The sequence below is a fragment of the Rhinoraja longicauda genome, chromosome 8, assembly GCF_053455715.1.
Source record: "Rhinoraja longicauda isolate Sanriku21f chromosome 8, sRhiLon1.1, whole genome shotgun sequence".
Taxonomy (NCBI): domain Eukaryota; kingdom Metazoa; phylum Chordata; class Chondrichthyes; order Rajiformes; family Arhynchobatidae; genus Rhinoraja; species Rhinoraja longicauda.
This window is the reverse complement of record NC_135960.1, coordinates 54,338,683-54,352,584: the sequence shown is the minus strand read 5'-3', so window position 1 is coordinate 54,352,584 and position 13,902 is coordinate 54,338,683. Positions and strand designations below refer to the sequence as shown.

The 13,902-nt window shown below is 40.7% G+C and overlaps 1 protein-coding gene across 1 annotated transcript in view; it reads left to right on the top strand.

The window, feature by feature from the left end:
* The first annotated feature begins 486 nt into the window (after positions 1-486).
* nfe2l2a (nfe2 like bZIP transcription factor 2a) overlaps positions 487-13,902 on the top strand; it is a 38,504-nt gene continuing 25,088 nt past the window's right edge. Inside the window, exon 1 of the mRNA XM_078403996.1 lies at positions 487-606. Within this exon, the coding sequence (XP_078260122.1) occupies positions 562-606 (45 nt within the window). The 5' untranslated portion in view covers positions 487-561. The remainder of the gene's footprint in view (positions 607-13,902) is intronic.

Here is a 13,902-nt window from a genome sequence, read left to right as displayed (position 1 = left end):
CAGTCTGAAGAAGGGTCTCGACCCGAAACGTCACCCATTCCTTCTCTCCCGAGATGCTGCCTGACCTGCTGAGTTATTCCAGCATTTTGTGAATAAATCGATTTGTACCAGCATCTGCAGTTACTTTCTTATATCCTTGGAACTGGAGTTCACTGTCATGCAAAATTATTTCTGCTTTGCTTCTTAACCAGTGATCATGAATGAGAAATGTGCAGGACTTAATGAAGTTAATTAATGAAGTTAAGCTTCGAGATGGTCAGAAGACCCAAACTACGATTTGTTTCATTGCATTTCCAAGTTTGCGTGCGTGTTACAAATACGGCCGGTCGGAAGATGGGACTTGCGAGCATGGAGCGGCTGAGTGCGAGGATGGAACGAAGCCCGGCTGCTGATTGACAAGCAGCGTCGACCTGTTGCGTGGGGTGAGGGGGTGGGTGACGTCAGCTCATGGGCGGGGCCTGGCCCTGGGAATTGCGTCAGAGGCAGTGGAGCAGTCAGCGCGAGCGCACGTGATCACAGGTCCCGGGCAAAGTGGCAGCAGCAGCACCAGCAGCAGCAAGGATGATGGAGATTGAGCGTCCGCTGGCGCAGCAGCAGGAGCAGCAGGTAGTGCCACCTCTCCCCCTCCCCCCCCTCTCCCCCCCCCCTACCCCCCTACCTGTCAAATACAGCGAGTGCCGCATGTCAGCATCATTGTTGGGGCGGAAAACATCCAGGCAAAGTGGTAAACTTTCAGACAGTTCCCTGTCGCTGAAACGAATCCATTTTTTTAAAAACACAAAACGTGTGGCTATCATTCTTCTGGTACAAGTGATTTTGACTGATGTTTAGAGGTGGATGCCACCATTGCCCTCCCTGTGCCTTGCAATTCTGGTAAATGGTTTTATTCTCCGGCCCATCCACTCCCACTCTTTTGTGAATGAGAAGCCAAACACTAGAGCGTGGGCGTTCACCAAGATCGTTATTTCCGATCCTGCGCCAAACTTATTACAATGGTGCTAAGTCATTCCAGGGTATATTGATCGGGGAAGGTGTTTCATAAGGTTGCCTCTGCGGACATTGCCTTGCTTCGTCCTATAATGGTAATGTCAGTGTCTCGCTTGGGTACAGCGTTTACAGTCTTGTGATTGCTGTGAAAGGCTTTGGCCGTTGGGCTGCCTTGTGTCCCCGAGGGGAGGATTTCAGCTGATCTCAGTGTGATCTTGCTTCCGCCCACAAGCTTTTACTGTAATTAAGTGGCAGAAGTCCAGAATGGCAGGTGACAGACAAGCTTGACTGGAAAAGTTGGGTCTTGCTTAGTTGTTTTTATAAGCAAATGCAGTGATGTTTTTTAAAATTTCTGCTCGTTTTTCCCCTTTTAAACTTGAAGCTTTTCCTCTAATACCAGCCTCGAACGAGTGTATCACCTTAATTTCTTACACTTTCACAATTCAGTGAGCATTTGCTATACTCTTGACCCTTAGTATGGGTCACAGCGTTTGTGAAGAAAATATTTTTTATTGGAAATAAATGATTAATGGTTGGTGTGAAATATTAGCTGTATAGTGAAGATCGCAAGCTACAGATAGATCATTGGCGCTGGAACCATTTTTTTAGTGTAGGATGCTAAAGATCGTTGTTCATAATGCGAGTTTCGTTTGACAACTATAATAATCGCCTCATATCTGGAGATGTTGTATCTTCGGTGATCTGCTTATTTTAGCCAATTCTGATTGTTGTTTTCATATTAGGTTCTCATTTACAAATATTTTTACATCGAATGAAAGCAGATAAAATAAAATAATATAAAGACAACTAAACAGATAAAATAAAATGCATATACAGTATTCACATTCTGAAAATGACAATGAAGGATTATTATTTTCTCTTTCTCCAACCTAAAATTGTCTCTATTAATTTTGTTTGTGCCCTTGTGATGTTTCAGCTATTTCAAGTCAGAGTTGTAAATCTGTGGAATTCTCTGCCTCAGAAGGCAGTGGAGGCCAATTCTCTGAATGCTTTCAAGAGAGAGCTAGATAGAGCTCTTAAGGATAGCGGAGTCAGGGGGTATGGGGAGAAGGCAGGAACGGGGTATTGATTGAGAATGATCAGCCATGATCACATTGAATGGTGGTGCTGGCTGAAAGGACGGAATGGCCTACTCCTGCACCTATTGTCTATTGTCAAGTTGTTTTCTGCAGGTAATTTTTTGCGGTTCATAGCTTAAAATTTGTGAATTTATTTTGGATAGTATTTCCTTGTCTTCCATTCAGAAAGATGTTTGCTGATCGGAATGGGCTCATTCGAGATATTAAAACAAATTCCTTTCACTTAATCTTTAAAAAAAGTTGTACTGCATATCTGGAGGAGCCATGAGACATCCAACAGCAACAGCTTATATTATGCAAACTCTTTTAAAGTGTGAAAATGTCATTGACACTAATGCCATTCACAAGCAGGATGTAATATTGTTATGAAAGATATTGACGTTGATGTGAAAATCTTGTTTAAGTAGATTTTGAGACAAATCTTAAAGAAGTGGGAGGTTCTGGGAGGAAATTGTCCATTGTTGTCATGAATGCAAGAAGAATTTTAATCTCTTCGTGTAGTGTACTGGTTATATTGGCTGCTGGTGAAATATCAGGAGTTGAAGGCTGCTATCAAGCAATTAAGCTTATAATAATTATGTAGACCAATTGAAAAGAAGATGGAAGGAAAATTGTAATCGATGACGTGCTCATTTTTTGTACTCTTGTTAGTCCAGTGCAGCATAACGAGGTATTTTTGTTCCTTGACATTCATTATATGTAATCTTGTATTGCATTTTGGAAGATGGCAGCACTTGTTTTGTTTGCAAATGGCCCACAGCTTATGGGCTCAAATGTCACAAACTAAAAAAGCTATCTATCCCTTTTCTAATATTGATCACAAATGTTTGCATCTGAATAAGAAAGACTGTCATTCAAAACTGAAATTATATTGTGGGATTGTTAGCAAGAAAATGGATGAATTTTCTTGAAAGTGGGTGCAATTGAAAACTTGGTTTATCCATTTGTGAGTGACTTACTTAGATCGGAACTGACGACAATCTGAAGAAGGGTCTCGACCCTAAACGTCACCTATTTATGTTCTTCAGAGATGATGCCAGACCAAGTTGGACTGCTGATCTGCTGATTTACTCCAGCACTTTGTGTCTTTTTATGTGTTAACCAACATCTGCAGGTCTTTGTTTCTGGTTGGAGCTGACACCAAAGTTTACTTTGTGTTAGATATAAGGAACTGCAGATGCCAGTTGACAAAAAAAAGACACAAAGTGCTGGAGTAACTCAGCGGATTAGCGGTGACCCACCAAATTGCTCCAGCACTTTGTGTTTATTTTGGGTTATTTGGTTTCAGTGCTGTGGAATGATTTGAATAGCGGAAATGCACAAACATCCAGGCAACTTTAATACGATTCCTCCCTCCTTCAGCCCAACTACTTAGACACTCTGGAGAGGGAAATGTCACTATTCTTTTTCTCCAGAGATGCTGCTTCAACAGCTGAGTTACATCAGCTTAGATACTTAGATACTCGATTTTTCAAGTATATTTGCTGGTGTCACCAAGGACTTTGGGATTTTTTGAACTAATATTGGGTGTTTTTAATTTTGTGAATGCTTTTTGTTCATTATGTTATTTATGATTACTATGTTTACAGACCTGTTATGCTGCTGCAAGTAAGAATTTAATTGTTCCATTTTCAGTACAGATGACAAGTAAACACTCTTGACTCTTGATTATTTTTGTGTATTTTTGCTTGCATTTTGGTGCCTCATTACATGTAGGAAATTGAATTGCGGGGAATGTTGTGCAGAAATGTATCATTGGTGTTTGTACAGAAACAATTTAGATATTGAAATAACTTTCACTGTTGTAATGGAAACTAAGAAATTTGATATTTCCAAGGGTTCTGAAAGAATGAATGATGGTTAGTTGAACAATCAGACCCTGGGGTTATTGGTTTGGAATTGCTACCTACAGTAAAGTGAATGTTCCAGTTAACTTATTTTGGTCCTAGATTATTGTAACACTACAAGCTTTACCAGAAAGAATGGTGGGGAAGGAAACCATGATATCATTAAGGCAAAATTGTACGCGTGTATAAATAATGATTAGTTTAGATTGCTATCTTGAAGTCCATTCTGTGCTGCACGTTTTCAGCAGTTGGCAAAATCGATGACTGCAGTGATTATGCTTAGGAAATATTTAATTAGCGGTTGAAAATGCTTTGGGCGGACCTGTTTCTGAGAGGTAGAAAGGTCATCACAGCTGACTGGGGAATAGACTTAATATTGCTAAGGGAGTAAATTGGTAAATACAAAGACTGCCCAGACTACCTCATTGCCGCTGAGATATGGGAGAGGTACAAAAGGAATGTAAGATAATAACAGTTGCACCCATATTTCTTTAAATGTTAGAGGGAGAGGTCATTGAGGCTATCGTGTTAACACTGGCTCCCAGAGCAAACCTATTAATTCCATTCCTCCATCTATTTCATTGTGACATATTTCTCCTCATGTGCCAACCTCCCCTCCCAGGTTCTCTTATCACCGAGCTACACTAGGTGTGGTTAGCAGCAGCCAATGAATCTACCTCCCAACATTTCTTTGCGATGTGGAAGAAAATCCGAGCACTCAGGGGAAATGTACCCAGTCCTGGAGAGAACGTGCAAACTCCACAGACAGCACTAAAGGTTGGTTCAAGCATGGGTTACCAGAGCTGAGAGGCAGCAGCTCTATTGGCTATCCCACTGAGCTGCCTATTTGGAAACCAAAAGGGAGATAAAAACAATAATTACAGATAAATCAGCATAATGGTAATAGTGGAGAAAATGGAGAGACAAAATCAGCTTTTAATTTCATTTGTTGGAAGTCTAATGTTGCCGGACTAATTTTTGTGAGTTCTTTGGTGAAGTTATGAGATGGTGGATGTGTTTTTTTTTACAAAGCAGCATGTAATAGATTTGTTAGGAAAATTGAAGCCAACCAGATTAAAGCAGAAATAGCTGATTGGACGTGTAGTTGCCTAAAAATGCAGAAGGCAGTGAATTGGTGTTTTTCAGACTGGAATATTGTTTGCAACAGTATCCATAAGTGGTGTTTTTCAGACTGAAATATTGTTTGCAACGGTATCCATAAGTGGTGTTTTTCAGACTGAAATATTGTTTGCAACGGTATCCATAAGTCGTAAGTGTTGTAGTTGTTGGTATTTGGATACAGTCGTGATCTGCAGTTAGATCGACTCATTAAGAATTTACAGTAGCTGGTGACACGAATAAATAAGGTTGAGAATTGCACATTTCTGCACTTACATAGATTAACAAAGTAGATAAAATGTAACATCAAGAACTGTGACAGATTTTTTTTAATGATAATATGGAGAGACAGTGTAAACTCTTTGAAAGTATGAGACTGTAAATGAGAACAATGGGGACATTAAAAGGCATACAGAATCATTGGCTTTATCAACAAAGGCAAATAGCTTAAAATTATGTATAAAATTCAAATGTAGCAAGCAGAATGTGGTGTCTATACCTTTTTAAAGAACTGAGTACTACGTGAAAGAAGGAACTGCAGATACTGCTGTACGAAGATAAACACAAAATGCTGGAGTAACTCGGCAGGCCAGGCAGCATCTCAGGAGAAAAGGAATAGGTGACATTTCGGGTTCCGAAACATCACCTATTCCTTTTCTCCAGAGATGCTGCTTGACCCGCTGAGTTACTCCAGCATTTTGTGTTGATCTTCGGAGTACTGTGTGATATGACTTTTGATACATTGTTGTATTAGCTACCGCTGTTAGTCATTGATAAAGCTTCCTTGGTACTAGCTCTATCTTGTTCACTTGAGTAATTAAAGCAGCAACGTAGAAAGGATGCTATGGACTGCATTCACAAAAGTAACAAGATAGTGCGAGGGCAGTAATTGAGCGCACGGGAAAGGAGAGCCGGGTTCTGTAGATTGATTGATTGATGTTACTGACAAATGAAGGATGTGATGGATGGAATGGTGAGATGGAAAATCATGAGAAGCCATTGCCATTTGTGCTCTATGCCAGATGGAAGAGATTGAGTAGTACTGGTAGTAAGTATAAGTAGGTGGCGATAACACCGACGACCGAGGAAGTCTCCTATTCGCCTAGGAAAGAAATGCAGATGCTGGTTTATACCAAAGATAAACGCAAAATACTGGAGGCAGCACCTCAGGAGAAAATGTATAGGGAACGTTTCAGGTCAGAACCTGCCTGCAGTCTGAAGAAATGTTCCGACCCGAAACCTATTCCAAGTCTCCAATTAGGTTATTGCAAGAGGTTTGGGTAATGTAAGAAAATAACTGCAGATGCTGGAACAAATCGAAGGTATTTATTTCACAAAATGCTGGAGTAACTCAGCAGGTCAGGCAGCATCTCAGGAGAGAAGGAATGGCTGAAGAGGTTTGGGGATGTTTTAATCCAGTTCCTGTTTTTTCAAGTAAAACATGTGGCATTCAAAGCCAGAGACCAGAGAAATAATGGTTAAAGATACTGGAAAGAAGGTGTAAATTGCCAACCTTTTTTTGGATTGCCCTCTGTAGGATCATTTCGAATGTGGGTTGTTAAATTGGAGAATTTGAACAAAGCTGTTTGATATGTCAGATGTGATGTTTGAGATTAGCAGGATGTGTGGAAAGGATTGACAAATGTGAAATAATCCTCAGGTGCAGGCAATAATTAACTCCGCAGGGATGACAATAGCTGCATGGTCTTCTGCAAAGAACAAGTGTCGTCACTGCGAAGCCCTTTTGCCAGGAACGCAATTGATTCTGTGAGCGACAATGCAGAATAACAGAAGTGCGAGCGGAAGACGTTGGAAGCCTTTATGTCCTTGGAACACACATTCAAGATGGTCTAATATTTTAATTGCCACCAACAAGGGAAAGGCACAGGTGTGCAGGACTCTCATGGTGACTGTTGCTAAGATCAGTAGTCTTTGTATGCCAAACATACAAGAGAGAAATGTTATAGAATAGTTCAGATGGGTCACTATCCATGCACAGGAATCTGATGAGAGGAATGGAGTTCGGGATGTGTAGAGGAATCTATTGTGCACCCCCAGGGAGTTGCCAATATATAATTTCTTGATTAATTAAGGATATCATGATAGGTGAACATTGATATTTCTGCAAATCGCTTATTTATGGGGCAAGATGTATACTAAGAATATCTGAAACACACCGTTAAGGCAAAATAAACTTATTAAGCACCTATAGAGGAGGGACTGTCTTGGTCATGGGTTGGCAGTGCAGAAAGGTGAAATTTAACCAGAACCACATATCTATAACCTTGGGCATTGATTGGATGGAAGCATTTGAGCTGACCTACGATGGAATAATGGCAAGATCCTGAAGCACCAACAGCTGTTGGGACTAAACACCTTCAGATCCATCAACGTGATAATGGAGAATGAGAGATTGGTAGCCACAGTTGCCATTGTGTGGGGTGGCAAGGAGAGGTACTCCTTGGGAGGGGAGCAGGATGGAAAGAAGTGACTCTGTGTGTAGAAGGAACTGTGGTGATTGTGGTCCCCAGGTAATGCAGGTCCCCAAGTCTCCTTGCTCTCTCGGTGGCAGGAGTCCTGTTATGCTCTTCACTCTTGGTGTCTCAGTAGCGTGGGTCCCTCCTTGCTCTCAGCCAACAATCCAAGTTTATCCAATCTCTCCTTGTAGCTGAAATGATCTAATCCAGGCAGCATTTGGGTAAACCTCCTTTGCACTCTCTCCAAAACCATCACATTCTTCCTGGAATGGGGTAAGCAGAACTGCATCCCATACTCCAAATGTGGCCTAACGAATGTCTTATAAATATACATCATGACCTCCTGCCTCGTACTCAATGCCCCTAGCAATGAAGGCAAACATACCATACGCCTTTAAGGATGTTATCAAGTTGGAAAGGGTGCAGATGTGATTCACAAGGATGTTACTTGGGCTTGAGGGCTTGTTAAAGGATGATTTGGACACAGGCTGAGATGTTTTTTCCTTGGAGCATGGGAGGTTGAGGTGTGGTCTTATTGATGTGTACAACATCAATAGGGACATGGATAAAGCGAATGCTTTATTAAATTATTAAAAGACATTTGGACAGATATATAGATAGGAAGCATTTGAAGGGCTATGGGCCAAAGGCAGGCTATTCCAACTAGGTCAGCATGCACAAGATGGGCCGAAGGGCCAATCTCCATGCTGTGCAGCTCTGTGACTTTAATCTGATAACCTCATGCATCAGCTCTTACTGGTAGTTGGGCATTGTCACCTAAACAAGAAAAAGGATGTCTTGCAACAAAATCCTACTTGCTCCGGTGAAGAACTGGTGGATATAACCATTGCACTAAACCCCGATAAATATATCCATATATCCTGGCCTGGTGAATCCTGGGCACACTGCTTTGGGAAGTATTTCAGGATCCTTGAATCGGGTTGGTAGACTCCTCAGGAATGAAAAAGGTCCTGTCTCATTGAGTAATTAGTGATGCTATGTTTGCTCTCATTTTCTATCTGAACAAGTGATTTAATAGAGATGTTCAAAATATTGAAGAATTTTGAAAGATCAATCAGAAATTGCTTTCAGTGATAGAAAGGTCTTTAACTTGAAAACATGGAGTTGAGGCAACTGGCCAAAGAATGAAAAGCAACATGCTAAAACATTTTTTAAAGCAAAGATAGACATAAAGTGCTGGAGTAACTCAGCGGGTCAAGCAGCATCTCTGGAGAAAATTCACGGGTGACTTTTCGGGTAGAAGGGGATAAGTTGTTATAATTTGTAATACATTTCCCAAAATGATAGTGACAACAGTTTTAATTACACCTTTCTAAATGAAAGCGGATAAATACATGTGAATAAATAAAGTTGCTCTGCTATGGCATGCAGTTAGAAAGTGGGACTTTAGGATCCAACGCAGTTGTCTGAATACATCCTGCGCTGCATCATTTTAAAATTTCTAATGTTATTATGGAAATACCCAATGTAAATGAATATATTTGGGCTAGAAAGGGAGAAACTAGAGAAGAAAATGATTCATAAAATCAGATGTCGAAAAGAAAAAGATTGTTTAGTAGTTTTTTAAACTTCAAATAACCTTCAAAGAATTGTACAAAATTGATCCCAATGTGTATTTATGAAGGGCCTTTAAAATGACAATGTGCAATAGTGTTGGACAGGTACATTATTAAACAAAATGTAACATGCTGTTGCTTAAGAAGATCAAGACGATGAGCTAAGTTTGGGCAAAATAGACAACGAAAAACAGTGTGAAGGGTAGAGAGATGGAATGGTTGAGAGAGGGATTTCAAGAGTGTGGGACTTGAAAGTTAAAATGCAGGCTTGTTGGATACCAAAGATGGGAGGATTGCAGAAAAACCTGAGGATTGTAAATATGGAAAAAATCCCTCTCTCAACCATTCCATCTCTCTACCCTTCACACTGTTTTTCGTTGTCTATTTTGCCCAAACTTAGCTCATCGACTTGATGAGAGTGGCCTGAGGTGTAGGTGAGAACTTCAAAGGCATTTGGAAAGAGGAAGGTTACAGGGAGGGACATCAACAGGAGGTGAATGATCAAGAATCTGAAGAAAGGCCCCAGGCCAAAATACTTTCTCATCTGTTCCTTTCATCAATGATGACGTGTTGCCATTTTGTAGCATTTTAAAATAATGTTTTCATTTCCTGGCCACTGCAGGTTTTACTGGTTCATGAAACATATATTGACAATTCTATTAAGGACAATACATCTTTCAAATATATTCCCATACCATTTGTTGATATCAAAAAAGGGTTGCAATTATTTTGAAGGATGTTTGAAGTTGCTGCTCATAAAATCTGAGGTGAGGAAATAATTACCTTAGATTTTGACTGGAGTTCAACATTTTATGTAGTAAATCTGGATGGATGTGCCAGTTACCACCATTCTCTCCCTAAAATATTGTGTTGGACCTTGGTGTTAATATGATATCTATATTACACCCAATATTGAAAAATTGTGCAAAGAAAAATATTTGATCGTTTTTTATGTCCACTTAGCAAATTGATGATGAACAACTTCTGTGATTTGTGGAAAAAAATGGTTTGCTCTAGAATGAATGAATAAGTTTATTGGCCAAGTATGTACACATACAAGGAATGTGCCTTGGTGCTCCGCTCGCCAGTTACAACACGAACATACATTACAGTTTAAACATGTGAGTAAAATAAACCAGAGCAAAATGAGACTACAGACTTTTGGTTATTGAGTAGTGCTACTACTCGTGGAAAAAAAGCTGTTTTTATATCTGGCTGTGACAGCTTTGACAGTCCAGAGTCACCTTCCAGAGGGAAGTGCTTCAAAGTGATTGTGGCCAGGGTGAGAGGGGTCAGAGATGATCTTGCCCGCTCACTTCCTGGCCCTTGCAGTGTACAGTTCGTCAAGGGGGGAAGGTTGCAGCCAACAACCTTCTCAGCTGATCGAATGATTCGTTGTAGCCTCCAGATGTCGTGCTTGGTGGCTGAGCACCAAGCATCACCAGTGATGGTATGTTAAGATATTGTTGCCAGCATCAATCACGGCAAATTTGAAAAAGGTTAAAAATTAGAGGGAACTAAAAACCTTTCAATCCAATCACGGAATGCCTCTGCAGGCAGACCGTGCCAGATGTCAAATTATTCGTAATGTAGCATGGATTGATTGAAATATTATTTCCCTTGCTGCTTATATAAAGTCACTTTTATGTATTTCAACCTCTTGCCTGTCATCTTAATTCTCCATCTCACTCTGGTCTCTGTCAGAGAACCTCGGTAAATGCGCGGAACATTTTGCTACTTTCTACTTGGTCCATGACAGCTGATAAACAACAATAACTTAAGTTACCAAAAAATCATACTGCTGGAGGAACTGAGTTGGTCGGGTAGCACCTGTGGAGGGAAATGGATGAACTCCATTCTGGGTTAGGACCCCTGTTCAGAATGATGCTGTAGATGGGAAATAAGTGGTAGAAAGAGGTGAGGGTAAGTGGGGGAAGCAAGAACTAGCAAGCGATAGGTGGATCCAAGTAAGTAGTTGTTTGGCAGGCAAGTCAGGTTGTGGAGAGACGGGCGGAGATAGTTAATGAGGCTGGAGGTGATAAGTGGAGAAAACAAAAGGGTGGGAATATGATAAGAAAGGAACAGGGGAGGGATGGATGATGGTAGAAGGGAATCGAGTGGCATGGGGGTGGGGGGGAGGAGGAAATTGGAGGACCTGGAGTAATCAGATAACCACTTTAGATAACCACCTTTGCCCTGTCGACAGCCTGTAACATTGACTCTTTGTTTCACCACAGTTTCTGCCACAGATGTTCAGCATTTCTAGCATTCAGTCCTTTTTCAATGTTCCCATTATTTTTAATCTCTGTGTTCCTCTTTTTCTCCTCAGTTTTAATACATTTACTTCTATTTGGATCTCCTCTAGACAGTTCAGCTGCAATCCATATAGTTTCACCATCCTTTTTCAGGTCACGTGTCATTCAGTCTCTTTTGGTCTCCACCATAGCAGATTCCTTTGTTTTCTCCACACCTCTCTTCCTTCCCGCCCTTTTTTCTCTGCATTTTGCAATGCATTAGATTTCTGACTTTTCTCGGTTCTAATGAAAAGTCATCATCCTGAAATGTTAATGCTGTTTCTCTCTCCACCAATGCAGCTTGTCCTGTTGAGTATTTCCAACATTGACCAGATTTCCAATACGTGCAATGTTTTTTCAGTTAATTGGGTAAATGCACATGTTTCGTGGTAGTTTAGAGATACAGTGCAGAAACAGGCCATTTGGCCCACCAAATCCGCGCCGCCCAGCGATCACCCCATACACTAACACTGTCCTAAGGACAACATTCAATTTTTATCAAAGCCAATTAACCTACAAACCTGTGCATCGTTGGAGTGTGGGCGGAAACCGGAGCACCTGGAGAGAACCGTGGGGAGAATATACAAACTCCGTACAGAGAGCACCCTTAGTCAGGATTGAACCCAAGTTTCTGGTGCTGTAAACAGCAACTCTACCACTGCACCACCGTGCTGCAGTAATGGAACAGCCTTGGTAAAGGAACAGGTGTTGTTAGCTCTACCACTGCCGTGTGGCCTGAGATGTAGACTGAGATTCATACTTTTTGTTATATTTTAGTTATTTGCAATGTATTTTAACAGGAAGATTGAAGGATCAGAAGTAAATTGTAATATTACTTAGAAAGTATATAATCACGGCTCTAAAATGTCCCTAAAAATACATTCTTAAAGGTTCTATATACAGTAAATATTCCATTTGACATCAAGGGTACATGTGCTACAAATAGGGTGTGCTATCTAATGTCAGTAAATTAAGAGTAAGATCAAGTCTGCAGTCATCTAAAGGTTAATATTGTGAAATGTGAAAACTGTAAGAAATCGCCCAGCCCATGGAGGGAAGTCATGCATATCTTATCTGGATTTCGAAAGTGAAGTGACAGTGAAGATAAGAGTCCAATATTTGCTCGGTTTGGCATTTAGCTGAATTAATTATTAGCAAAGGTCTTTGCAAGTGTTGTAATCTAATGTAAATGAAAAATTTGCACACGTATTTTTAATTTTACCTTTCTACTGAAGCTGTTGAGCTGTCTTTAAGATTCTTCTTGAATAGAAATGTGTTTCATTCCGGAAGATTCTAAGGGGTGTGGAAGTAAATGGTGGTTGCAACAGACTCTCAATATATTGGCATTTTACCATAACCAGTAAGGAATCATAACAGGCCATTTAAAAAACCCAAATTGGCTAAATTTGTACTTTTATCTGTTAATATGTAGTTCAGTTTTAGTGGGAGGTAAAGTTCAATATCAGTGGGGGTAATGGCAGATAAGATGGACATTTCGGTTTCTAATGAATTATTTATTAGGATCTAGGTCATCATAGAAAAAGACAAAATTTATTTCCTAACCCCAATGATCATAGGGAACAAGGAGATGGCAGACCAATTGAACAAATACTTTGGTTCTGTCTTCACTAAGGAAGACAAAAACCGTCTGCCGAAAATAGCGGGGGACCGGTGGTCTAATGAGATGGAGGAACTGAGGGAAATCCAGGTTAGTCGGGAAGTGGTGTTAGGTAAATTAAATGGATTAAAGGCAGATAAATCCCCAGGGCCAGATAGGCTGCATCCCAGAGTGCTTAAGGAAGTAGCCTCAGAAATAGTGGATGCATTAGTGATAATTTTTCAAAACTCTTTAGATTCTGGAGTAGTTTCTGAGGACTGGAGGGTAGCAAATGTAACCCCACTTTTTAAAAAGGGAGGGATGGAGAAAACGGGGAATTATAGACCAGTTAGCCTAACATCGGTAGTGGGGAAAATGCTGGAGTCAGTTATTAAAGATGTGATAGCATCACATTTGGAAAGTGGTGAAATCATCGGACAAAGTCAGCATGGATTTACCAAAGGCAAATCATATCTGACGAATCTTATAGAATTTTTCGAGGATGTAACTAGTAGAGTGGATAAGGGAGAACCAGTCGATGTGTTATATCTGGACTTTCAGAAGGCCTTCGACAAGGTCCCACATAGGAGATTGGTGTACAAACTTAAAGCACACGGTATTGAGGGTTCCGTTTTGAGGTGGATAGAAAATTGGTTGGCGGACAGGAAGCAAAGAGTAGGAATAAACGGGTCCTTTTCGGAATGGCAGGCAGTGACTAGTAGGGTACCGCAAGGCTCAGTGCTGGGACCCCAGTTATTTACAGTGTATATTAATGATTTGGACGAGGGAATTGAATGCAATATCTCTAAGTTTGCGGATGACACGAAGCTGGGTGGCAGTGTTAGCTGCGAGGAAGATGCTAGGAGGCTGCAGAGTGACTTGGATAGATTAGGCGAGTGGGCAA